General features: G+C 39.7%; 1 protein-coding gene across 3 annotated transcripts in view; it reads right to left on the bottom strand.

Moving 5' to 3' along the window:
- The window catches only part of ELMO1 (engulfment and cell motility 1), a 316,924-nt gene that overhangs the window by 4,636 nt on the left and 285,731 nt on the right, over window positions 1–26,557 (bottom strand). For all 3 annotated transcript variants that reach the window (XM_064669895.1, XM_064669915.1, XM_064669906.1), the window contains 5 exons: window positions 24,063–24,226; window positions 18,286–18,398; window positions 10,288–10,395; window positions 6,668–6,750; window positions 1,201–1,278 (listed from right to left, as the gene is read on the bottom strand). In XM_064669895.1, the coding sequence (XP_064525965.1) occupies window positions 1,201–1,278; window positions 6,668–6,750; window positions 10,288–10,395; window positions 18,286–18,398; window positions 24,063–24,226 (546 nt within the window). The remainder of the gene's footprint in view (window positions 1–1,200; window positions 1,279–6,667; window positions 6,751–10,287; window positions 10,396–18,285; window positions 18,399–24,062; window positions 24,227–26,557) is intronic.

Here is a 26,557-nt window from a genome sequence, read left to right as displayed (position 1 = left end):
AATGAACATACTTGAAAATGACACTTAAATATTAATCCATAGGAAAACCCAAATGAGCATAACTGTACTTCCTCTCCTAAAATTCACATTTATTTGAAGGTTTCAGTTCAGAACTGAAAATGTTGAAGCAGCATAACTAAATACACTTAACTGGTAAAACAATGTCATGCACTTTATTAACACTACAGTATAATGCAGCTTAATGCAATTTTCTGTAGTTCATCATCTCGACAGTGTTCTGAATTAAGACCAAACGTGATAACACAAAATAAGTGTGCAAATGTAACACCAACTCTTCTTGCTTTAGAAATAAGAAGGTTTTTTTTTAATATAGTGCATTCTGCTAAACCTTTACTTGAAAGTTCTTTGAGAGAAACACATCCAATTAGGCTTTCACACAATTAGGCAAATTAATCCCACCACCTCCCAAAAGGCAATGATGTTGTCTGTTTTCTTGTGTTTTCTTGTAAGAGAAGGGAGCAGGGAAGGGATTGTCATTCATCCTTGCTATTAGTATTTACACTGTCTTTATAAAAGTGAAAGCCACTGCAAAACGCTTCCCAGTGGAGATGGAAGAGAGAGGGCCTTCTATGATCACCTGTCATGAATAGTCTTAAGCAATGTGACACTAAGGGGATATGCTATTCGGGAGAGCAAAAGTCTTTGGCTGAAATTGAGACCTAACGATGGTATAACCACCCCTGATTATGTTGGCATTGTCAAAATGAGCTGAGACTCGCAGTGATTCTTTGAAAGCTTGGCTGTAAAAATCCCCAGGGTTGAACTAAAGTTTGCTAAAGTGAACACACAAAAAAGTTCTCCAGTGTCTACTAAAGTAGAGCAGACCAAAAGAAATCCATTACATCAGGAAATGATGAGCAAGACCTGAGGAACTGCAAGGTCTGCCTGAGCTCTCTCATTTCTCTTTCTTATGGCTCATATTTCAGGAGGGCTTAAAAATCTTGATCTTTAATACAAATCATGTTCCTTCTGTGGCTCAGATATGCAAGAAAGTTGCAGAAGGTCTTGTTCCTATACTAATTCCTTGGCTCTCACTTTGTTTTGAGACATGACACTGATTTAGATGGACCGGTACTCTGGGCCAAGATGCCCATTCTTATGTTCTTACAAAGCTGTCTCTTGCCTTAAAGCAACTAATATGGCTTCAAAAAAAAATTCTGTACTCTGAACTTGACTTACCTCATGCTTGTCTGGAGCAATGAAATTCAACTGCCCACTTGAGTCATACAATATAGAGAAAGCAAGCTCTAGCACCTCCTGGAACAATACAAAGAAACACATATTAATGCTGTCTGAGAGAGGTATTCACACATTCATGTCTCTCTTTCTTTCCTATCCCTTATTCCCCAAAACAAGTTGAAAAATAAGTTACGGCACTCTCCTGTCTGGGCAAAGCTGAGCAGTACCAAACCACTGCAAGAGACTGGCACAGCAAGAACTCCACCACAGATGCTTAAGCCAAAATAAACTCACCCACCTCAGTACTGACTGTAGCTCACGGGATCATGGATTACTTTAGCATTTGAGTTTAAATTTGAGCTAGGCAATATAGTGAGGACTATAATCAACATAATCAATATAATGCATAATAATACACTTGCAACAAACTCTTCATGAAGGCTCACATTTTTTTCCATTTGTATAGATTAAACTTGGAAGTTCTGCAAGGTTTGATTCCCTGTGTCAAAAATATTGCCAGAGCAATTAATATCCTGGTATGTACTTATGTTCTTTTCACTGCTGGAAATGTATTAAATTATTCACTCTCAGGAGATTTCTGTAATTTTGTTTCTACTTGAACCAGAATCAACAGCCTCAGTCAAACCAAACTGTCTGGGTTATTTAAAGACTCAAATGAATTTCAGGAAAGGAAAAAACAATCATCTTTTTTTGCCCTAAGCATTGAAGCTGGAATTGTAAAAGGTGCCTAAGAGAATTTCTCAAGCACTGACCTTCCCTAAAAGTCACCTGGACCTGGGTTCCTATGGGAAACCAAATCAATCTGAATAAATAATGAACTTCCAATGACCAGCAGGGAGCATACAAAGATGTTGTCATATTATGGTTATTGCACGCATCACTACAAGTGCCAGTACAAGGATTTTGCAACTGTAAGCTAGCTGATATGGATACATTAACTGTGGAAAAAAGACCCTGCTACATAGTAGAGTGCTGACTTGTAACTATGATCTGTATCATGTGTCCTGTTCTTTTTGTCTCCTGACTTCCTGAGCCCCACCACACTGATGACTTTTGCTGTCTCTCAGCTGACAACAGTCCCTGCACTGCCAGCAGTGACAAGAGAATGGCTTCTTAAATTTGCTATACTAAGTTTTAAAATGGAAGAATTGACTGCAGAGACTGCAGCATAAATATTGCTCTAGATTTCTACCCCTGATCTCCTGGTCCGAAACTAGACATAGGAATTTGGATTTCAGTAAGGGAGGGTTATTTCAGTTTTGAACTTGTGTGATTAAGAGCAGATTCTGAATCATAAAACTTGCAATCTTTACGGATAAGCTTGGATGTTAGAGGTCAGGCTTCTCATGGGAAATATTCTTGGTTTTCTTGAGTTTAGTTACTAGGTTCAACTTGCTGTATTGCCAGGCTACAGGAGACAAGGCTGTGTTAAATCCCCATGGAAGGTGCAGATACTAATAGTGCTGGTGCAATCAGCAAACAAATGGCTCAGGGCTCACAGAGCCTTTCTATGTTGTAGGCATGTCTCTCAGCCACACCTTATTAAGAGTGATGTTCCTCATTACAGAAACAGATCTACCTCTGCCCACATGAACCTGGCATTATCCCCTCAGATAGTGTTATAAATTACTGGCAGAACACGCCAAGTAATGCAACTAAGGTTGTGAAAATAAAATGTAGCACTGAAAAAAGAGCTTGTACTGCTATACTATGATGTTCCTGAAGGTCATTTGCTATACTATGATGTTTCATAGAGGTCAACAATCTTACAAGCTTGATCTCTGTATATTTGTCCTTTGGGAAATTCCAAGGAATTTAATTTCTTCACCTCAAAGAAAGGAAAAGGAGAACAAAAATCTCTACTTGGAAGAGGAATATATCAGGGAGCCAAAGTTTTGGTCATTTCCAGTCAGGTAGAGAGTGAGAAAAGACTACACCTTAGGGCACCAAGCTTCCCTTTCTGGGGAAAAGTGTGAGTTTGGCAGCCCTGGCTACCGTTCAGCTTCTTTGCTGGCTTCTGTGCACACTAAAGGCTTAGGAATTACAGCTTCCAGGTGGCAGCATCACTGTCACCTTATACATAGCAAACTGTCAAGGAAAATGGAAGCTTAAGGAGCTGGAGTTGCCAACTGGCCCTCCACACTGATAGTGGTCTCAGTGGTTGAACTGGCTGACTTGTCAGAGACCCCACCTGGTTTTGTTACATTATCATCAATGACAAGGAGGAACTGGCAATTCTTAAAGGAAAACTGGTCAGTCTGTATCAGCCATCTGTGGTTTTCTCTTCCCTTTTCTGTTCTACTTCTCAGCCTTTCTCAAAGTAATTTTCCACTCCAGCCTTTTTCACCACTTTCTTTTTTTCTCTGGTCTTTTTTCTCTCACATTTCCTCCACCTTGTTCCTTCCCTCTTTGTTTTGTTTTCCTCCTCCTGCACCTCAATCTGCTGAACACACTCCTTTGGCACTCCTAACTTCTTCCACCCTTGCACAAGTCAGACCTCTCCTTCCCTACATGCTTCTCAAAGGTGGGAATATTGGGACCCATGATGTGCCTCTCTTTTGAACTGTGCTGAAAACAGGGAACAAGAGACTCTGCAACTGCAGGCTGATACTTTACACTCCTTGGTTTCAGCTCTATGGGGAAAGCTGTTGTAGGTAGTAGGAAGGGAAGGTTGCTCTCCTGTGCCCAGAGCTTCTCTCACTCCCAGTTTCCTCTGCCCCCCGACACAGGCCAGAGATAAGCTATTTTTCATGAACAGGCATTTTAGGTGCTGTGGCTGAGCTATCCCATACAGATGGAATGACCTCACTGTGTTCTGCCTACTCTGTCTTCAACAGCCTCAAAACTCCCACGTCTTTACTGAAGGCTGAGACCTTGCCATGTTGAGTTTTCTTGCCAGAGTCAGAAGATCCACCCCAAAGAACCACCTAGACAGGCAGTGGCAGGGAACTTTTTTAACCAACGTGAAATAGAAGAGAATCTTCATTCAACAGGGAAGTGAGCAGAACCATTTCAGCTGACTATAAAGGCACAAAGCCTGAAACCTGCCACATCTGCAAATAAAGTATGATAGAAGAGCACTTTGAAATATCTGGCAATGTTTTTTCCAGATTCACTCATGCTTTCTTTTGAAGACTGCAAAATCTATTTAATTTCTTTAAAATTCACTAATATTACTTAAAAGTCAGAAAGGAGGACTTAAAAATTTAACCTAGTTTAAAAACACAGGCAAGATGAACAACAATGGATTCAGGTCTGGTCCTATCAAGTCGTTCCAGCTTCATATGCATGCAAATTCCAATTCCGTTTAACTCTTATTTACTTCTAAATCATCCCACTGGAAGAATAATGGCCATGTGCTGGCAAATGGAGAGACACTGAAGCCTTTGTTATGGACATTTTGCCAATTCCAGCTATGCTCTGTAGCATGGCATTCTGCCAGTCAATTTTATTTTCTGTCAATGAATAAACATTAAGGTGGTTGTTATATATGTACAAAGAAAGCACAGGATCAAAAGGCCTCTTAAAAAATATATCACTGATTGTGAAATTTCATAAAGTGAAAGGTTTCATACACTAAATTCAGCTGAATTGCATTCTGTGTGTTGTTTTTTTAAAACTTTAATTTCATTATCCATATTAACTTGGTACACTGCAAACAACGATGTGTTATTCCTATGATGTCAGTTAAGCAGTTGCAATGTTGTGCATGACAGTTTGATTGGGATGATAGTTAATTTCAAAAACTTTGTGCTTCCCAGAGAAAGAAACAAGGAATTGAGGAAATAAAAAAAAAACCAACAACCAAACCATCAAAAACCCTGCACCACATCAGAATTAGCAAAAACATCAAAATTATCATTGCCTTGGTCACAAACAGAATGCTCCAGGCAAGGATGCAGCCATGCCATCTATCAATTCCTGATTTTTCACATTCTCAGGCAGAAATTTTATACCAGTTGAAAGCAATTTTACCTAAGGAAGTGGGGCCATGCTGAGAGTTGAGGACAAACTGATCTGCAGCACTGCTATTTAGCATTAAATACTATCTAGACATTACTGCTTCATAATGATGACACATTTCCATCACTGCCACCCACTGCTTTCCATCTTTCTGTTTTGTGTGGACATATGAGTGCTAAGACAAGGAAGAACTCAAAATACTTTATATGCATCATATAAATGCACTAGCCAAATGCTGTTGATGGTTCAGCTGTAACGTGACGTAGGAGTCGTACGCAATCTATTGTGCTCGTGTGTGTGTGTTTGTGCCCTGATTCAGAAAATCAACAAGGAAAAGTACTCCCGGGACTTTTTCCTCACTTGGCACGACTTTTTAATTTCCTACCACGTAAAGCCAATGCTGGAAGGAGATGACGGTATCCTGAGAGAATTAAAGCAACTTCTGTGTATGAGAAACAATTGCAAAAAATACTCAAGATGCTCTGCCTATCTGTGCATAGTAAAGGAAAGAAAAGTTGCAACTCTGAAAGTGAATTTTATTCTCAAAGTGTTGAAGCAGGAGCTCTTCACTATTTTGTCCATCAAAATCTCTTTCTTGTTGGACCCAAAATTTCTCAGTTTCAGATAACTAGAAATTCTGATTCAAATCTTCTGATCTGGTTCCCAGACCTCTCAGGGTGTTGTTCTAGGTCAGACTGAACACCAGTAGAGTTTCACTGCTTCTTGTAAGGTCAGAGAGCACCACCTGATAGAAAATTTACAACCATACCTCATATAATGCAGTATGAAACCTTCACCTCTAAAGATGCCAGACTTTGGAACTCTACTCCTTCTTGATGTGGTGACCATTCTTACAAACAGAAACTTGGCAAGATTCTGGCACTGTATAATTTTAGTGCTACTGTTAGCTTACAGTTCTTGATCTGAAACTCTGAAAGGTAGCATAAATCTAATTTAAGGTGAGTATGGTTTCCTACACATTATTTCCCAAATGCAGTGCTTAATACATCTTTACACGCCCCATTAATTGCCTAGGATTTACCTTACATCCTTTTGTTCGCAATTGTTCTTCTACCTGACTGGACCTGACGGTATCATCAGCTGGACATTACCTGCAATTTTAGCAGGTTTCACTGAATGTGAGCTCATCAGAGAACCAGGAACAAACCAGTTATTTATCGGAGACAATATAGGAGCAGGTACCAACAGTCATTGCTGCTTTGCTTTAGAGGTAGAAAATATCACTACTAAAGACTATTCTAACTGTGCTCACACAATGCACATCTGCCATGAAATATGAATGAAGGAGGGTTAGGCTGTCCCAATAATTTAACTCAAATGGTCTGAGGTGAAAACAAAGGGTGTGCATACATGAAAACATGGCAGGCTGGAATGAAAAATACCTGTATTACTTCAAGGAAGGTCAAGTTGACAAGCTTTGCATTCTGCACAGTACGTGTTCATAACAACTTGAGAACTATACCTTGTTTTGTTTAAGAGCTCCTTTCTCCTTCATGTGTGGGCAGTCTTTCCCAGTCACAACAGCTTTTATATCTGCCACTGGCACTGCATTAAAAAGAAACAAAATCAAAACCCAGAAAATTAATTATAACCAAGGTGTGTAAAAGCTACAGGGTGTAAAAAGAGGCAAGACTGATGTGTTAAAATTGCCATTTCCTTTGCCATTTCCAGCCTTTTGTAAGAGAGAAAACTGGAAGAAAACAACTAAAATAGGAACCAATGAGTCTTGACAAAATCTCAGGCATCTGGATAAAAATCTGAGAATGCTTTTTCTTGCCTATTGATACTACTTTGGGTAAGAGTGTTTCATATAAACGTGTACATGTGTCTGGACAGTATTTATGCGTACTCCCGTGTATCAAAAATATATAGTTTTCTGCCTTACTAATGTAATACACCTGCTCTGTTGTTGCTCTTTCCTAGGCATTCAGGTAAAGTCTCTGCTGGAGAGAGCTTGCTGGGCAAGCTGGACCCTATCGCACTCACTTAAAGCTTTTAAAGCCCGTATGAATTTTTAAAATAGTTTTCTATTTCACTCCCATCAGCAGTTTAGTTGCTTTCTGGTACCAAAAGGAATAAGGAATACTAAGGCTTATAATGAGCCATTCCAATTGCTTTAAAATGTGAAGTGATCAGAAATAACTGGGGAAAAAAGAGGGTAAGAAAAAAATATTGGAATCTGCTGCTGCTCAGAGTCACTCACAGAGTGAGGTCACTAAAAATAAATTTCTCTGAGTTTCAAGCAAAAGTCAGTTTTTCCAAGAGTAATTACATTATGGGAATCTATGTGCTCCACAATACAATATGGTCACTAAGTGACAGTTTCTACAATCCATAAATAATACATTATCCTTGTGGCTGCATAAAAGCATTGTATCTATAGAACCGCATAATAATACGAAAATCTGTTACTACCCAGTTCTTTACAAACTCTAATGGAAATACTGGAGAGGAGGAATACATTTTCTCTTCTACTGGATACAGCAGCACTATGTATTTTATGACAGATTACCTCAGCACTATGGTCAAATGGATAGTATGAGATATAATAGACATTTTTAAAGGACTTGCTTTGCATGAAAAATGGAAAGAGAAAATCATTTGCTCTTCACTACTCAACTCTCCTGCCCTTAGTCTCAGGATTTTATACTGTGGGCTTGCTGAATTTTTATGTCTCTGACACTCCCCTACTTTTTGGTGAAGAAGAGATATTATTTTTGGGAGGAGAGAGTTTATCCTAGGATAAACTGGGAAGTAAAGGAGATATTTGACTGCAACTATGGTAGAAAGGTCTTCTTAAGAAGAAAGAGTTCCTGCCACTTGCTGAAGATGCCCAGAAAAAAAATTTCTCTGTTTGCATAAGGCAGGGTTTTCTGAAGTTAGATCTCTCAACCAAGAAAGATTTTCTCCAGGTTTCATACCCTTGATCTCTGTGATCTGGAATGCAGTTACTATGGGAGATCACAGGCTGGCGTGACATCCTGATCTTTATGTATCTGGAACTTGGCTTATTCCTTGCTTTGGAAAAATAGAAACAAAGACTTAAGAAGGTATCAGAAGCTGACTAGAAGATGCTGGAGGGCATGAGCACAGATGTGATGTGCTCACAACAGATGAAGCCCCAAGAAAGAGGACGATTGTTTTCTGTCCCAGATGGAGTCTGCGTGGCTTGTTAACTCTGCCAGCCTGAAGAGAAGGGTGACATTCAAAGAAGTGAAAAGGTTAAAAACCCCCACATTTATTTTTGGAGATAAACACCATTCAGGCTCGGCAAGGAGCACACAAAATGCCCTATGCTGCTTCTCTTGGTCTTGTTTTCTTACCCACCTATTCTCTTTCATCCATTGACCTGTTTCCAAATGCTGACAAGTTGTCACCATATGCAGACTTTAGGAGTCCAAAAATCAATATAAGTCTATTAAAAAAAAAATCAGAATATTTCTGAAAAGTATTCAGTAAAATTCCCAGGCCAGTTTGGTCTGATACAGTTTCAAACAATAGTGCCACTTTATAACCTCGTGTCTTGCAATATTCTCAACTTTGTTTCATTAAACTCTATCTAATGTGGGTAGCACTGTGGTAAATCTTATATCCTTCATAGCCTGAAAACCTGAGACATTGATGAAATAATCATCTCTTTGTCAAACTGCATTGGTGTCTGCTCTGCCAGCAGGTATGCAGAGGGAATGTGTGGGTCTGGCCCAGTGATTTCTAAAGCAAGAGCTTTCTGCCCCCATGGGATTCTGACATTCCTGAAGAGGCTCAAGAGCCTATAGAAAATGCACATGCAAGATGAAGCTCACAGTCAGGTTCAGGGGTTTGTGCATGGAAGCATGTCAAAGCAAACAAATCTGGGAATTGCTGGCCTTGTAACTGTGCTCACGTTTCAAGTGTGACTTTCATCCTTCTGTCATCCTGACACTACTATAACATTCAACAGCTATTTCTCTAAGCCTTGTCCATGAAAACAGCCTCCTCCCATGCCAGTGCAGCAATGTGAGACCCTGTCCTACATTCTGTCGAGTCTGCAGTAAGAGCGTGGAACATCCTTGAGGCAATCGGTAAGGCAATGAAAACAAGGGAATGTACTGTAAACTGCCAGGGCTCCAGCATCAGACAGACTCATCCCTCTTTCCCTCCCAGAACGCATCTGGGAGCACTTAAAATTTTCAAAAGGTGCTGCCTGGAGACAGGTTAGGGCAGGAAATTTTAAATCACTCCTCAATTTTCAGGCTGGAAAAATTTCAAACTTCTGAAAAATTAGTCTTTCTGCCATTCTGTGAAAGAAGTGGAGCTACCAACTAAAATACTTGTATAAGTGTGTCTAATTTGATAATGCCAAGAATGTTCAGAAAAGAACAAAAAGAAATCATTCCTTATTCAGTGCTTGATTTCTTGATGTCACCTCCCAGTGACAGAACTACACAGGTCATTATTTCCATTAGCATAAAAAAGTTTCTCAGGATTGTATCTTAAACCTCTAAAACTCATGTTTAAGGATGAAGGAGAAATCACTAGAGTATGTTTTTTCTGAAGGACCCCTTTTATCTATAAGAAAAATCCCAGTAAATCCCCTGGTAGTAGTTGCAACAGAGGTTTGTCCTCTCCCAGCTGGGTACACAGAAATGGTGAAGTCCTCTCAATACTGTTCATGTATTGAGAGCAACATGTCATCATAAGTCCACTCCTCACAATAAGGAAAAAGACCTCTGCCTGCCATGTCTTTCTCCTCCAGTCACTGTACTGTTTGTTTCCATGGATAGGAAATGCTTCTGAATATGCCCAAGTATTTTTATTTTACATCCACAGCTAGATGAGCAATGAAAATGAACTGTGTTCCTCCCCATGAAAGACATGACATTTCCAAGCTGAATGAAATTATTAACTCATTGAAAAGCTTAGGTCAGTCCTCACACACACTTGCCAAACCCAGGAGAGTAGCAGGACCAAATGTCCCCTGCTCTCCATGTTCATAAAGAGAGCTGTTGATAATGTCCCATATTAAGAGAAACCTACTACAAGTTATAAAGAAGAACTGGCATGAAAGAAGCAAAAGTGTCACAATCTTTGTGCATGACTTACATTTATCTTGCAAGGAATCATGAGGAACTTCTCCCTGGGGACTTTCTTCCAAGTCTCCGTAGTGCAAGACCTTGTGATTAGGTGAAAGTCGACAATACCAAAATTTGTCTGTTAAAATAAACACGTTAAACAAGGTCACTAACATGTCCTCATCACCAGTATCAATAGCATAGGAGAAAGCTTACTTAAACAAGATGCTACAGGGAAGGGCTGTTTTTTCTTTCAGGACAAGAAATGTGTGGGGTTATGGAAAGTGGGGCAGGGACTTTCCTCAGTAATTTTACTTGATTAACTGAAGCTGGCATTAATCTACAAGGTTTTTTTATTGACTTAGTCACTGGCTCAAAAAAATACTAGCAGGAAAAATTGACTTAGTTTTAAATGGTATTACATACTCTGATGGACAGAAGACTGGCAAAGTAACCAATGCTTTGAGTGAATAACTTAAATGTACCCATAAAAGCTTCATTTTTAGCACCCACTATATTAGCACCCAATGTGAAAATTAAGCCCTGCCAGCTGTCTTGTGTGGGACACCCAAAACCTGATACATTTGAAATATCCCATACTTTATGAAAATCATGACTCATGTGTTTTTTTATAGACATAGGAGAACACCCCCATATTTATGGAGGGACTGGACATAATAAACACACAAAGACTTAAAAAGCGGACGTTAAGTCCCTTGTCCTATAGATAACTCAGTGCTTTGCATGGTCACAAAGGTATGTGTGACCATGCAGTCTACATCCCAGTTTGCATTTCAGTCCTTCCTAGGAGATGTATATTTACATCTCCTGACAACCCATGCTTCAGAGGATATAATCCCCCTTAACAATATCTGTTAAAATCTGCTCTTGTGAAGAACATCACCTTTGCAGAGCTGGGCCACCACACTATCTCGTGTGCAAGGATGGTGCTTGCCAATTCCCTTTCTGAAATGCCAAGAAAGAGGTTACCCCTCCTTGTCAGAGCCCTTTCTATTCAATAAGTAGATCACATAACGTTAAACTGTCAAGAATACAATCTTGTTACATCCAAGCTATAAATCTCCAAAAGCTCAGAGCAAGGCTACATGTTAAAATGCCAGTGGAGGGGGGCAGAGGGCTTCTCTGACTCTGTGCTTCTCTTGTACTGGCAGTGCTGATGCCATGCCAAGCAGCAGCCTGAGGGACAATTTAGGGGAAATGTTAGCACTGACACAGCCCTGCAGTGCTGCAATCGCTGGGAGCGAGCGGAACCACAGTTTGGATAAAACATTGGAGTAGCTGTAGAACCACCAGAGCTAGCATATGTGAGCTCATTTGGAGTGTTAGCAAAGGCAGGGCTTCCTGGCTCTGTTAGTAAAACATTGGCTTCATAGACCCAGCCTCTTTCTGAAGGACACTCCAGTTCCCTGGCCAGTCATTTAAAATGCAATGCAGTAAAACAGCAAGAGGCAACTGAATGGCAGAAATGGGCTTTCACATGCCCTTTGAAATTTCTTTGTCGTGGCAGGTAAAAATGTTTGAGGGAAAAATCCTATACACTTCAAACCACTTCCTGAGTGTGCAAACCCCTTCCACAAAAAGGTTTCAAAAAACTTTACAAACTTTTGGCAAAGGCTTAAAAGGGCAATGGGAGAGATTCCGGTTATGTACCTCACAGGCATGCACAACACTGAAAGACTTCTGGTAGAGAGCCTGAGATTCTGTGATGCATACAAAAAGAGCTGCTGAAATATAAGCATCTCTGGACTGTAAACGGTACATACAGTGTGGCACAGTATGGGATCAAGAAGAAGACCCCACTTGCAAAATTTTTGTAGTGATTTGAAACTAGAGCAAGCAGGAGCCCTCATTCAGCAGACTCTCATCTGAAGAGCATATACACACACAAAGAGAGCATATACACACTTGTTAGACAGTTTGTGTATCTCAGAAGAATGCGTGTGAAAATTTTCTATATTCATACCTTGTATAGGGAACACAATGCTCAAAAAATATACCCCATTAAATCTGATGGTAGACCATTATGCCTAAAGAAAAGCCTCTAGTAACTGTAGCAGGAGGCTTTCATATCTAGCTTTTACTGCAACCTCATTGTTTATTAGGACGTACAAAGGAATATTGCTTTCCAACTCTAAAATTAAAACAGTAATTTTTTCTGAATAAAACCCAACATGGTTTCACTCCCTTCTCAATGAACTGGGCAAAAAGATGGCGTAACTGAAAAAAAAATTACCATTGATTCCTTTCAATTTCTCACAAATGGGGTTGATGTTGTTAGCAAGGGTTTGGCTCTTTAATCTCTGAAGGGTTAGTGTTTTGGTAACCTCAGTTCTCTTTGAATGCCCTACTTCAAAATAAAAAGAGGGGAAAACCCCTCCATGAAAACGTCTTACTTCATTTTAGGAAGGGGTGGCTTTATGGTTAGAAACCCAAGCTCCAATGGCATTAGGAGCCTTTCACAGCAATTCCCCATAACCCAAGGTTAATTAAAAACTAATAGCCATAGACTGTAGGTTGAAGCATGCCAGTCACAATTCTCCTGTGGGCTCACTAATAACTGCTGCTGTGCCACAGCCTTGCTGACAAGGGAAAAGGCCTTAAATGAAAGCTACAAATGGAACTAACAAGGTTTCCTCAACCACAGCTACTAAATGACTGCACCAGCCCAGCTGAGGAGGGTGATCAGCATGTTAGCGATGTGAAGCAACCCTTGCTTCTACAACCACCTCAGCCTTTCCCACTTAGGTATTTTCAGCTGTACATGATGCTACAAAGAGTGTATCAGAAAATATCCCACTCACATGACATCTCAGTGCCTTGGAGGAGAACAGTTTTAAACATGATGCATGCTATTTTACTGTAGTGTAGGTGCTGAACACAATTTTATTGGAAAAGCAGTGTATTGAATAATGCTGCAGTCAAAATAAAAATTACATGAAATTGCTTCTATTGAGAAAAAAGGTGAAGAAGTCTTAATTACAGAACACCACATAGGAAGTGGCCTGCATTTACTTTGAGCTTTAAATTGATAAATAACAACAACAACAACAACAAAACCCCCAAACCAACCAACCAATCAAAAGCAGAATTAAAAGTTCTTTTCTACCATGTTTTGAAAGTGATGTTTATAAAACAAAAACTGTTCAAACCCTCCAGAACTCTAAAGCCCAAGTTAACAGAGTTGAAGTGCCACATGAGGCTTTAAAGACAGAAAAGGCATTCCTCAAAAGACCTGGTACTCCACAGCTAGCAGATCTGTGTGTATGTGCACTGCTGGAGTGGAGCAACTGTGTATTCAGGAAGCAGTGGGGTTTGTTTTGGTTTTAGGCCCAGGCTTATGAATTTGCCCCAAAGACTAAGTCCCTTCTATGAACTACAACTCTCATTTTGTATCCAGTGTTATTATACCTGCCTCTGTAAAACTCCTCCTCAGAGCAAGCAGCTGTAGGGGAAGGCAGTTGCTAACCACAGAGTCTTTAGAGATGATGTGGACTTGTGATTTCATCACAATTTTTGGACACTACATTATTTGACTTTCCGGTGAGTCCTTATGTCTTTTACCTCAATGACCATTGATGCAGTCAAATTAAGGTGCTAGAAATTCTTCTTTGGGAAACAGGATTAATCATTCTTGGTTTTTACCTGGAAAGTTTTCAAGCAAATTTTTATGTTTTTCAGATAATTGCTAGAGCAGCCAGTGGGTTAAACATATCACAGCACATTGTTGAAGATTTGTGGTGGTTTGAAAAAAAACCACCACAAGATTATATATGAGGTTAAAAAAAATCCCAAATAACAAAATCAGCTACAATTTGGCTACAAGAGTAATATTCCAAACTGTGAACAAATAGTAGAGCACAGAACATTTTGCTGACGGGCAACAGAGTGCCTGGCCATTTACACAGTGTGTTTCCAAGTACATTAATGGCCAATGACTCATATGCCCTTAACAATACTATTCCAGGCAAAGAAGTGCTGTGGTTAGAACAGAAGTGCTCTATTGTTAGAATCCAGGGAGAAAATAGATCAGATATGCATGAAGAGAAGTCTGAGAGTATACATTTTTTCCCAAGATACGCTCAAGATTACTAAAGAAGCTTTTGGTCCAAAGAAAAATTTTCTCACAGATTTAGCAATAGGAACATGCTTTTAAATATACCCATGAAAACAAATGTATTTGTGTAGATTTTAGATATATGTATATGGGCTCATCCTTTCTCTTTCATTGTATTGTCTTTCTCTAATACAGCTGTAGTGATATTTTCACTCGAACTGCTTTAATAAAGCCAGGAAGCTCTCCAAATGATGCTGAGTAACTGACCTGTGGCAATGCTGGAGGCATGTTTGTTTAAATGGTTCCTCTCAGCAAGACATGCACTCACAGAATATTATGTTTTTTGTGAGACTATGGAGGGTAGGATGAAGTAGCAGTAGAAGAGAGCTTGGCAGAAAAAAAGACAAAAGTGCATGTTGTTGTTCAGAAGTGTGAGTTACTTATCCTAGCAAGAGTTGGAAAACCTGTTTTCACTAGACTTTTTGCTTTAATTTAAGCTTTCTCTTTCCAGATTACTTCCATGGTGCCTCATGTTTTTAATTTAATGGTGTGTATCACCAGGGTTTCCTTCCCTTCCAAAAATTACTGTTTAACCAACCTCATCTTTGGCTGCAAAAGCACTTCAATAACATGCAATTTCTCTATAATCTTTATAAAGCTAAAAGGGGAATTTATTTCCAAGAGCGCACCCAGCAACATATACTAGAAGTGTATTAGATGACAGCATCAGAGGTGAGGTGTAGCAGATAAATGCCTTTATCTGCTACTTAGCTCTACTGGAAATAATAACCATTGGGTGTGTGGAGTGCTTTGCAGGTTTTCACTTTAGTCTTCTTCCCTTTCTTTTAGGAATTATCTGAGGAAGGAGAAAGCTGAAGAGGTCTGTCTGTTCAGTGGATGTTCACGGTCCAGGAACAAAGTGGGGATTTGCAGAGCTTGATGATCTGCTGTTGAACAATGACCAGAAGGGCAGGCTAGATTTTGCTGTTTTATTTCCAACTGATTAAGATACTTATTAAAAACAGGAGTTAGTTCTGCAGTTCTCCTATGAAAACCTGGTAAGGGAAAGGCCATGTATTTTTTGAAAGTGCTAAGGATCCTGCAGGGACAACAATGATATTTCTGAATTTCAGCTACAGAGACCCTGCTATGATAATCCTGTGCTGAAACACAAAAGGCAGAGATCTGACTACAGATACCTCACAGCTTAATCTTCAGCATCTCCCCAGTTAATAACCTGTTGGATTGAAGGCTTTCCAATACCAAGTATATATGAAAATGTTTCAGCTCTTCTCAAAGGGCCATAAGAGGCTGTAAACTCTCTTCCCATTTTTTTGTAAGTCAGTTTTTTCAACTTACTGTGACTAACCATGTGTGTCCTACCACATGTTCAAACAACAATCTTAACAGAAGTTTGCTCTGGAGTCTTTATCATGGGCTAATGTCTGTTAATTATTTTTAAATGGGCAATTTAATGCTGTCAGCTTCTCATGTGTAGGGCATGTTCAGGTTCTTCTTGTACAATCTGTAGATTTGTGACACTTGTTCCAGAATTGTCTCAAGGGAAAAAAAGAAGGGAAAGGCATAAAAAGCATATACATACTAAAGTATAACACTTCCCTGATCTTGCTACTCTTACAAGTAGGTTGCCACATAACAGGCAAATCATGAAGCCTCAGAGCACTACTCATTTCTATTTCAGGTCCATATCAACCTGGATGGACCACGGCCCTTTCAAGGCCTTGCTAATGCTCCCTGGCGTGAATTCAATTGGAGCAGCAGGCAGGTGACAGGGGTCCTGAATCCCCTGAGGTAGCACAGGGCACATGTACAGGGAGGTGGGTTAGGAGAGAGGAGATGGGGAGGGGAGGCAAAGCTAACAGAAGACACACTCACGAATTTGGGACTTTGTACTATTTTTATCAGGACATTCAGAGGAATTGTCTGAAAGTTTGTCATGACATTCAGTATCATTAGCTAAATCTCTGGTCCTCCATTCACTTTACTTCATCTCCTAGCTTTTGACATCATGACAGTCCTGGTCTTACAGTTTGTTCTGCTTTGGGGTACAGGAGACCCTGAAGGATAAATGCCGATTTCAAGAGAGATTCTTCTGCTCTGAGCCAGCTGCCAGTATTTGCTATTTGGACTGTGCCAGGCACTGTACATACCTAAAAAAGGATCCCAGTTGAATAGCTTATATACCAAACATGCTTCATTAGATTGTATAGCCATAGATCATACTGAGTTTAGTCCTGGTGGCCTTATGCATCATCATCTTCTACAATGGTCGTGTCTACTCCCTCCCTCTCAGGGGGTAATTTACACTTCTGTTTCAGGGGATACAGGAAGTCTAACATAAAGCACACAAACTCTTAAGCCCATGTGGAAACATGACCTCCTAAATGGGCTCGTATCTGTGAAAACCAATATATTTCAGAAAAGATAAATTTCTTTTAGGCATGGTCGCATGTTTTGTTCCAAAGAATCATGAACTTTTTTTGTCCTGTATAAATATGACATCAAAGCAATTAATCTGCCAGCCTATAGAATTCACTCCAAGGCATGATACAAAGTAGCCCTCTTAACTGAGGACCAGAAGACTACATTGATTTTTAAAAAATATTTATTTCTTTTATTTCAATTGTACTCATATAAGTCAAATGAATTTACACTCCCTAAGGCTTTTGATCCTATAAATCATGAACAGTTTAAGAATAAAACACACAGCCTATCTTTGTCTAGGAGATCTGCCAAAAGAAGAAAATTTGCTACAAACGTTGCTCCTTCCCCAGAATTTCAGTCATTTGGATTAAAGCTCCGAGAGGAATAAAATAAACAAGCCTCACTACTGATAGCCAAACCAAACCACACATTATTTTATCTACTTTCGGTTCATGAGTATGCTGATGAAGAGAAAACATGTATCATGCCTCTCTATCAGTCTGCATAGAAAGTCACAGTGGAATACTGATGATCTTTCCCTAAAGGAGAGAGAAGATACACATTAAGGAAAATTGCTTCCTTGTTTCTGAATAAGGAGGTATTGCAGGTATACTTATCTCTGTGAATAACAAAGTTTTCCCCAGTTAATCTGAAGGCCTCAAATATTGATCCTTGTCAGTTCTTCCTCTTAGCTTTTGTAACTTTCTAACTGGCACTGTGTTTACAGAGGAAAACAAATAGCAATCTGAATCCTCAGAAAATGAGAGTTTAAAGGGAAATTTTTGGATATGACTACTAATTAATTTCCTGAATTTACACTAGGCCACCATTATGCTGTCTAAAGAAAAAAGTGTACCTCTCTGAGGGGAAAAGAACCATAGGGAGTTTTACTGTACAGAATGAGCTATGGATCTAGCACTGAGAAATGACTCATAGAATTGGGGAAACAATCTTCTCATATCAATCAAGTATTTATATGAAGGTACACAAATTACTGATCTAAGTGCTTTTTAAAAGGATATTAAAACACCATAATATAACTATTGTATATGGTAATGTAAGACAAATCACAAAGACAGGCAGTACTAGAGGGAGTGGTGCAGAATGAGCTCGTTGCCTATATAAAGGTGGTGCAAGTCCGAGATTCAAAATCAAGTTTCATGTGCTATTCCTGCAGAGGCAAAGACTTTGCTTTGAGATGATATAGCAGCTTGGACATTCGGGCAGAAATGAAAATATTCAGTTCAGAGTGTGAGACTGCTGCTTGGGATTTCTGTGAAATGCTGGACTTGTTTCAGATCATCTGTGTGATGAAACCAAAACCAGTTTCAGGGAAACACAGGAAATCCTACAACAACTGTAACTTGAGGATGCTTTCAGATGCCTTCTGGTAAAAGCAGTCAAGACAGCACTACAAACAAGGATCCTGCCAGTGAAAGTAGTATTCCTCATCTCAACTTGCAGACAAAAGTGAAAATAAAAAGCCAGACTAGGCAGTCTGAGCTGTACCTTGTCGACGCCGACTGTTGAGTTTTCTAAAGCAGGTGCCCTCCACAAGTCGATTGAGACGTTGCTGCTTGATCAGTTCTAAGATCTCAGGCTGAATCTTCTCTTTTAGTTCCCTTGGGAAGAGAGAAAGTAGGCACTTGTCAAATTCAATCAAAGACCATCCTCTTTCCTCTGAGACACAGTCTCACAAGATGTTTCTGCAAGGAGTTTGAAGAGGACAACAGTCACAGACAAGCCCAGGTCAGAATCTAGTCTGCTCCAGAAAAAAACCCTTTATCCTATAACAAAGAATGTGAGTCAGGATATCTCTGTTGTAGACATCTCCCTGCTAAAACATCACTGTATGACTCAGGCAAGTCACTTATTTATTTCTTACTTTACTCATCTAAAAATAACACTTGCTATAATGCAACAACAAGGTTTATCTGTGGCAAATAATGCTCTTTTATCACAGGAGCCCTGTGAAGTTTATTTGAGGGTCTATCACCTTTTGTTGCACAATCCTCTGCTGGTATACTTCACCAGCACAACAAAAGAAGGCTAAAACACATTTTGAGACAATAATAGAAAACAGTGAGCAATCCCAATGAGCTAAAATAACATCCAGCACTATATGCTTGTCCTTAATTCCACATAATTCAATTAATTAATTATTATCATAATTTGTAGAAGACTAGCCCACGATTAGGGATTGCTCAAGAATCAAATTTTACCTTTGCCCAGGAGCACAAAGATCCACAGTACTTTTAGAAATAATATTATATATCCTTCAGAAAATCCATTTTCTACATCTTACTTTGATAAGAGTTCAATATGTCAAGAACTAGGCAGAAAACATATGCACATAATATTTAAAGTTTAATTTCATACACCATCACATAGATTCACAGATGTCTGAATTCATCAGTTATATCCTCACTTAGATTCATTAAGAATATATAAAAGACAGGTTTAAACATCAACTCGACAGCAAGCCTAGTAAGACTAAAAAAAAATAACTAAATGTGTAGAGGATTTATAAAATATGAAGTGTGTCAGAACCATAACTTTGCATTGCTGTACAAATTAGGTAATACCAAAAATCATTCTGTCTGGCAGTATGTTCCAGCAATCATCATCAAAGGAAGCTAAGCTGTGGTATCCCATAGAGACAACAAAAAATTCTCTCTTCTTGACAATTTAGGAAGCCCAGTTGCTGCTGATTTCCACATTCATTTGGATCCTATGCCTTTGATCTGCCAGACCCCCACTGAAATCACTGTAAGTCCTCTGCTAGAAAGATCAGGCCTTTAAAATAAAGTGCCATCTTTCCTCTATGTGTTAACAAAATGGTTGCAGTTCTTGATGCATAACTCACTGCACATTTACAAGCTGCAAAAATATATCCGGTCAAAAATCAAGGAAGTATTGTAACTATAGAAACAGGCCACCTTTTGGAAATGTATTATCAGTCCTTTAGGACAATTTTCAAGCACTGCTGTTTTCTCATTGGGACCTAAGATACAGATATATTGAATGGTTAAATACTGTGATTAAAAGAATTTTGTTCTTGAATAAGTGTCTTATTTTCACTGAGCTGCTGAGATTCCCTACTCCTTAGGTAAAACTGGGAGCAGGGGCTGAAGACAATAGTGTTAAGACACAAGTATGGATTACTCAGCAGTCCAGGCTGCAAACTAAATCTCCAGCTGGACTAATTTCAAACATTCAAGACTGGTGTAAACATCAGTTTCATATTTATGTAGTTTAATTCAAAAATTGGATGTTTATCATTAAATAGCTGTTAAAGATATCATAACATCATAGTTATAAGACATTATTGAAAAAAAAAAATGAATGGGTCACCCAGCACAATAACATCTGAATGTTTGCTAATAATATTCCCTCTTCCGGCCTCTGAAGCTCCATCTGCCCTTTACAAACTGGAGGAAGAGAAGGATTTTTAAACCAATCCTAAAAGAAACAGGTAATCCTCTCTAAAGTACCTCAATGCCTAAGGTAGATTTTCCATAGGAGAAAGGGAGGTAGGGAAGAAGGGACCTCATGCCTGTTTCCTTATGAGCTAGAGTCCCTCTACCCACATGCATTTATCTGCTTTCACAGCTATGAGGCTCAGTACTCTCTTCTGGTTTATGGTCGGCAAACTTACCATGCAGAGGTTGTGGAGATAACTCCTTACTCCATGGAGAAACAGTCTTCGGTAACTTTGGACTTTAGTGAAACGTGGTAAGACCATCAAAATCTTGACATGATCACTTACTGCACTTACTGTCCTCTGCAGCTCATGCCAATACATGGTTACTCTGATTTCTATGGTTTTCAGCTGCTTTTCTGATACCATGACTCCAGATATATTTTTGCAAAGTGATTCCACCACTTAGTGCCCCTCACCGTCAAGGTTTCTGTTCCACCACTTAAAGGTGACAGAAACGGGTCAGAACAATCAAACCACAGAACACAGTCAAGCTAAAGACGTGCTTCTTTGAAACTATATTTCCTTCTGAAAGCTGTCTGAAGGCAATGCGGTTCTGCTCCTCCTGATCACTGTCTAAAGACAGGAGGGTTAGAAAAAAAATCTTTGTGCAAGAAATAGGTACTCCTGCCTAATTTTAAAATCAAACAGGCACAATTAGCTAAAGGAAGATCATAAATGCAAATATGTTTTGTGAATATATATTTATTGTCCTTCAGATTACATAAGCTTAACAGTTTGTGCCTCGTGAACAGAGAGATCAGACCAAGTCTAAGGAGACAGTGGCTTTAAAAACTGCTGTTAGTCTCCTACTGTGTTTCCATCACATAAGAATGTCAAAAATTAGCGTGCTGTTAAAATAGAAAGGCTAAAGGAACCACACAGTAACATATGAGTGCTAATTTTGTGATCTCACTGGTCTTGGCACTGTAGGCAATACTGATATCAGTAACTTGTTTTTAAAATATCTGAAAATCATTAGAAATTATTTTTAAATTATTCACATTACACTAATTCTTCTTCAGCACCAGTTATAACTGTCCCCAGCTTTTACCTTTCCAGCTTTGGGTTAAGACTCACTCTTTAGCTGTTTCCTTTCCAGGATGGGGCATATTAAAGACATTTAAATCATTACACCACAATGGGAGAGTAATCCCAGAACTGGTTTCATGTGTTTTGTCCTTTTATCTTTCTGGCATCTAGCTATGCTCCTTCTAATCACTTCACACATTTGGAGCAGGAATAGGGACTCTTTCTAACATTGCTGAGAAATATGTAAGATAAAACACAGAAGAGCATCCAGATACCTTCCTCTGCTTCCTGGTATGTTGCTGATTTTCACACAGATGTTACTTAACAATGACTCCCTAGTTGATATTAAGTCTCCTTTAACCAGCAAGTCTCCAATTGGATGTCAGAACTTTATCTAGCATTAACCCATCTCTGTTGACATTTAATTTGTCAAGGAGATCTCTGGTCTTCTATAGGCCCACAGGATTCCTAGACAACTCCTTCTAAAGCCATTTAAAATGAACCAGTGATACTTCATTATTTCATTATGGAATGGCAGTTTGGATGATCAATAATGATCCCAAATCCTTGAATCTATTCTGAAGGACTTTTACTTTTCCCTAATTAAAAGTAGTTATTGAAAATCTTCACTTCATATGATACAGCAATGCTCACATAAAAAAAAAGAAACAACTAATTCTTGCAAAATAAGTTTGTTGTAATTATCAGGATCTAAGGCAACACTTTCCAACTTACATTCAAATCCAACTTCACTGAAGCTTCTCTTATCCAGAAGCTTGAAAGCTTAATACTTCAGTGCTTCATACAATGAACAGCAAAAGAAAGACTTCTATCATCTTCAAGGCAGGGAAAATCACAATCTGATTGCCATATTCTCAAGCAGAATTAAACAAGGCCTGCTGATGTTACAGTCACCATTGTGCACAGTCTCTTTTAGCATATCTGCAAGGCTTTAAAATATACAGCACGACCACGATTGCTCGCTTCACTCACAGCCCCCTACAATGGGGCCATGATTCTGTACTTCTATCAATTGTGCCATCTATGTAATTTGAGAGAGTTCAGTACAGGGAATCGAATCAAAGGGGAAAATGAAAGAACTGTTTCTTTTATCAGTCAAGAACAAGTGATCATGGATGTAATCAAAATGCAAATGCATGGAGTTAAATCTCTGCAAATGCAGTTGTGATTGCTTAAACACCTTATTGATTTACTTAGCCTTTACAGCCTTTAGGCTTAGCCTTTGTTCTGAATCTGAAATGAGTCTCTGGTAACACTTCAGTAGCTTTTAACTGTATTGGTTGTTTCACTTGTCCCATGATGGGGAAGGAGACTCTGCACTGTGGCAGCAACTAGCCAGAGTGACACTGGAAATAAAGAGCTTGCAGAGGGCACTGACAAATTTCATGAGGGTAGGTGATGGACCTGTATCATATTTAAACTGTTGACTCATAGGGAAAACAAGGAAAATGAGAAGCTTTGGTGGCATGCTTAGCAGTACTGAGCAGCTTTAAACCACTAAGTGTTGCAGGGGATTTGCAGGAGATTTCTGAGCAGCGTAACGATGCAAAACAAACTGGAACCATTTGTAGCTTTTTAATTGATGCATTACTATGACTGACATCAGTTCTAACTGGGCATTAGGTCCTATTTTCTAACACATTGAAAACATAAAAGAAGCATTCCCCTTTTGATTCACATTGGTATGATCAAAATTTAGTGTGTAATTCTACTTAGCTTATGCTTCCACTGTTGCCCTGCTGCCCCTGGAGGAATGTGTGTGTCCCCCCCACGCTGAGCTTGTACTAAGATATCTGTATCCTTTAGAAACAAATCAGAAATAATATCCTGCATCTGAATCCTGAAATTCTCTGGTCCAAATCCATCTCTATACCTTCTCCTTGGAGAAAGAGATTTAGAAAATCATGAGCCATTCCACTTGCAACACAGTCGGGATTTCACGACATTTCAGCTGATGCTTCTGGAGCGCTCACTATTTCTCTGCTGATCTCAAAAGGTTCCTGCTATTCTCAGTACATAATTTGCGCACCACAGAGACTGCATCTGTCCTGTGTTCAGCCACAAGCCCAGACTTGGTCCAGAGCCAAGTACACCCTCCATTTTTCATAAAACAGAACAAAAAGTATTCTGAGAAACGAGAAGGAGCTATGGAGGCAATATTAGCCTTTGATACTTTGCAGTAAACAAGAAAATGACTGGCTACCTGCCAGAATGTTATCATTTACAAATAAGTAAATGACTGCTTGTTATTAACACCAAAGATAATGCTAGAAAAAAAGACAGTGGTAAACAACACCACTCTTGTGAAGCCAATATGTATTGGCTCTTCTTCTTCTGAGCTTCTTCCTGTCTTGCTCAGAGAAGTGACATTTGGAATTTTTAAAGACCCTTGGACAGAAGACAACATTGTGGTGTTTGATTAGTTGGATTTTTTTTAAAATCACTACCAGCACCAAAATCAGGGTCACAATCACGCAGAACAGGAAACATCAAAGCACTGTTTCATATGAATAAGCCATATGAGACCCCATTGGGATTTGCCAAATCCGGTTTCACTGAACTCAAAGAAAAAGTTACGATTCCCAGCAGAAGAAAATGTAATGTACTTTGAGCAGATGCCACACGAGTGCTCTTGAGCACATCTCCCTGGACAGCTTTTCTCCATGGGTTCCCCCAGAAGAGCTCACAAATGTCATTTGAAACTGTTAATCCTTCCATGAAAAAACAAGTGGAGAGAGAAGACAGTACTTACAGAATTGGACGAGACTGGAAATCTTCCTGGTTCATTCTTTCAGACTGGCGAATTTTCAGTATTTCTGTGTAACTGAGATTCTGAAGTTTGCTCTTGAATTGATCCAGAGAGCTAGGCTTGGTAGTGAGTGCTCTCATTATCTGTTCTTTCACTACTTGCATTACCTGCAATTGACAATGAAAAAAACCAAGAAAACCTTTGTTAACACCTTCTGTGTTCTTGTTTCAAATCCTAAGTCTGGGTTACACTAAGGTTTCTAGGTATAGAAGATGTGGTCTCTGGATGACTTTTCAGTAACATAACCAGAAAATAAGCCAACTTCTGACAGGGCATCACAGCCTACATCAAAAGCTCATCTGCTCTGTAACAAGAAATTATTTTTTTTTTTGGAGGGTGGTGGGGAGGGTGTCACTTATTGATTGGCTGTCTCCCTCGACAGCTAAACTACAATTACTTGTTACTGGATTTTAAGTCCTGCTCTATCCATGGTTTGTGTACCCTTGGCAGCAGTAGTGTGGTTCTTTTGCATCCTGAGCTAAGATCACAGAATCACAGAATATGCTGAGTTGGAAGGGTCCCAGAAGGATCATCGAGTCATCCTGGCCCTGCACAGGACCATCCCCAAGAGTCACGCCACATGCCTGAGAGCATTGTCCAAACACTGCTTGAACTCTGTCAGGCTTGGTGCTGTGACCACTTAGGGAGCCTGTTCCAGTGCACAACCACCTCCTGAGGGAAGAACCTCTTTCTAATATCCAGCCTAAACCTCCCCTGATACAGCTTCAGGCCATTCCCTTGGGTCTTGTCACTGGTCACCACAGAGAAGAGATCAGTGTCTGCCCCTCCTCTTTCCCTCACAAGGAAGTTGTAACTGCAATGAGGTCTCCCCTCAAGTCTCCTCCAGGCCGAGTAAACCAAGTGATCACAGCCACTCCTCATACGGCTTCCCCTCAAGGCCCTTTACCATCTTCATTGCCCTCCTTTGGACACTCTCTAATGGCTTAATGTCTTTCTCATATTGCAGTGACCAAAACTGCACACAATTCAAGGTGAGGCCGCACCACTGCAGAGTAGAGTATGTCAGGGACAAGTACACACTCAACACCAGCAGAAAAAAGCTGTGAAGCCAACTGAGAGTGCAGATGCACATCCTGACTTTTGCCAGCTCAACCTAGGTGAAGCACACAAGCCACAGGGGCCAGTCTAACTGCCCACGAGAGAGATTGGGAAGAGTTTCAGGTCTTGGAGCTCTCCTGATGCTGCTCTCCTGACCAGAGAGCAGTAGCACAAGGCTGCTAACTGGCCTATTGGTTCCCTTATTCCTTACACCTGGAGGCGATGGGCACACACTGAAACACAGGAAGTTCCCTCTAAACATGAGGAAACACTTTTTCACTGTGAGGGTGATTGAGCACTGGCACAGGTTGCCCAGGGAGGTTATGGACTCTCCCCATGCTTGAAGGTACTCAAAAGCTGCCTGGACATGGTCCTGGGCAACTCGCTCTGGGTGGCCCTGCTTGAGTAGGGAGGTTGGCCAAATGACTTCCAAAGCTCCCTTTCAATCTCAACCACCGTGAGAATCCATGAGAGCCTTACACTGCAGGCACATTATGGTCATACACAGTGAAGTAAAGAGAACTTTCTAAAAAAGACCATTAGTCAGGGAAAAGAGAGAGATCAATTTGTCAAGGATATTACAGGATTGCTTTTGAATAAATGCCATAAACAAAGCAAACCAAAAAAAGAAGAATGAAGGATGGCTAGGCAACAACCATCTATCTGCATATTAATTATTTTATCAAGAGAAAACTGCTGAGACACAGTTAACCAAGGAGAATTGTCTGGATCTATTTCAGATAAATACATATCACAGATTACTGTCTGTCTCTCCATAATTCTAGACTAATTTCCTTGGTGCTGGTGCAAATCACACACTTTGAAATATTTATCTGATGCTGTGGTTAAGTTGGCTGAAAAAACAATTTATCATTCTTAGAAAGGTCCATATCACCCAAATGCAACAGCTAATAAACAGTAGGAAATGGTAACACCCACCAGTATCAAAACGAATATGACAGAAATCAACAGCTACACAAACACAGGGCAAAGCTTTTTCTGCATTGTTAATTTTCCTTCACTCTTTCACCTTCACCATGTATCTTAAAACAGAAGCTCAGCTCCTCAGAAGTTCCCTAATAATGCTAAAACTTCTCTTTTCATATTCATATTTCATTGTTTCACATGTGTTGCCTCAGTCTCCTAACTCATTGCCTGCACTGTTTTCTATTTTTGCTTCCTGAGATGTAACGTCTTTCTCAGATGTGATCTAAGCACTCATTTTAGCTGTTTCTAGAAGGTGAAACTAAGCAATTAAAGAACGGAAGATAATCTCCTTCCTTACTACTGGGACAACATCCATCCCAGAGATCTAGTTCAAGAGTAGCAAGATACTTTTCCCAATGGTGTTGGCTCAGGTGGGCAACAAATGCCTTTGC

Source organism: Pseudopipra pipra, chromosome 1 (genome assembly GCF_036250125.1).
Source record: "Pseudopipra pipra isolate bDixPip1 chromosome 1, bDixPip1.hap1, whole genome shotgun sequence".
NCBI classification, from domain to species: domain Eukaryota; kingdom Metazoa; phylum Chordata; class Aves; order Passeriformes; family Pipridae; genus Pseudopipra; species Pseudopipra pipra.
This window is presented reverse-complemented; position numbering and strand designations above follow the sequence as displayed.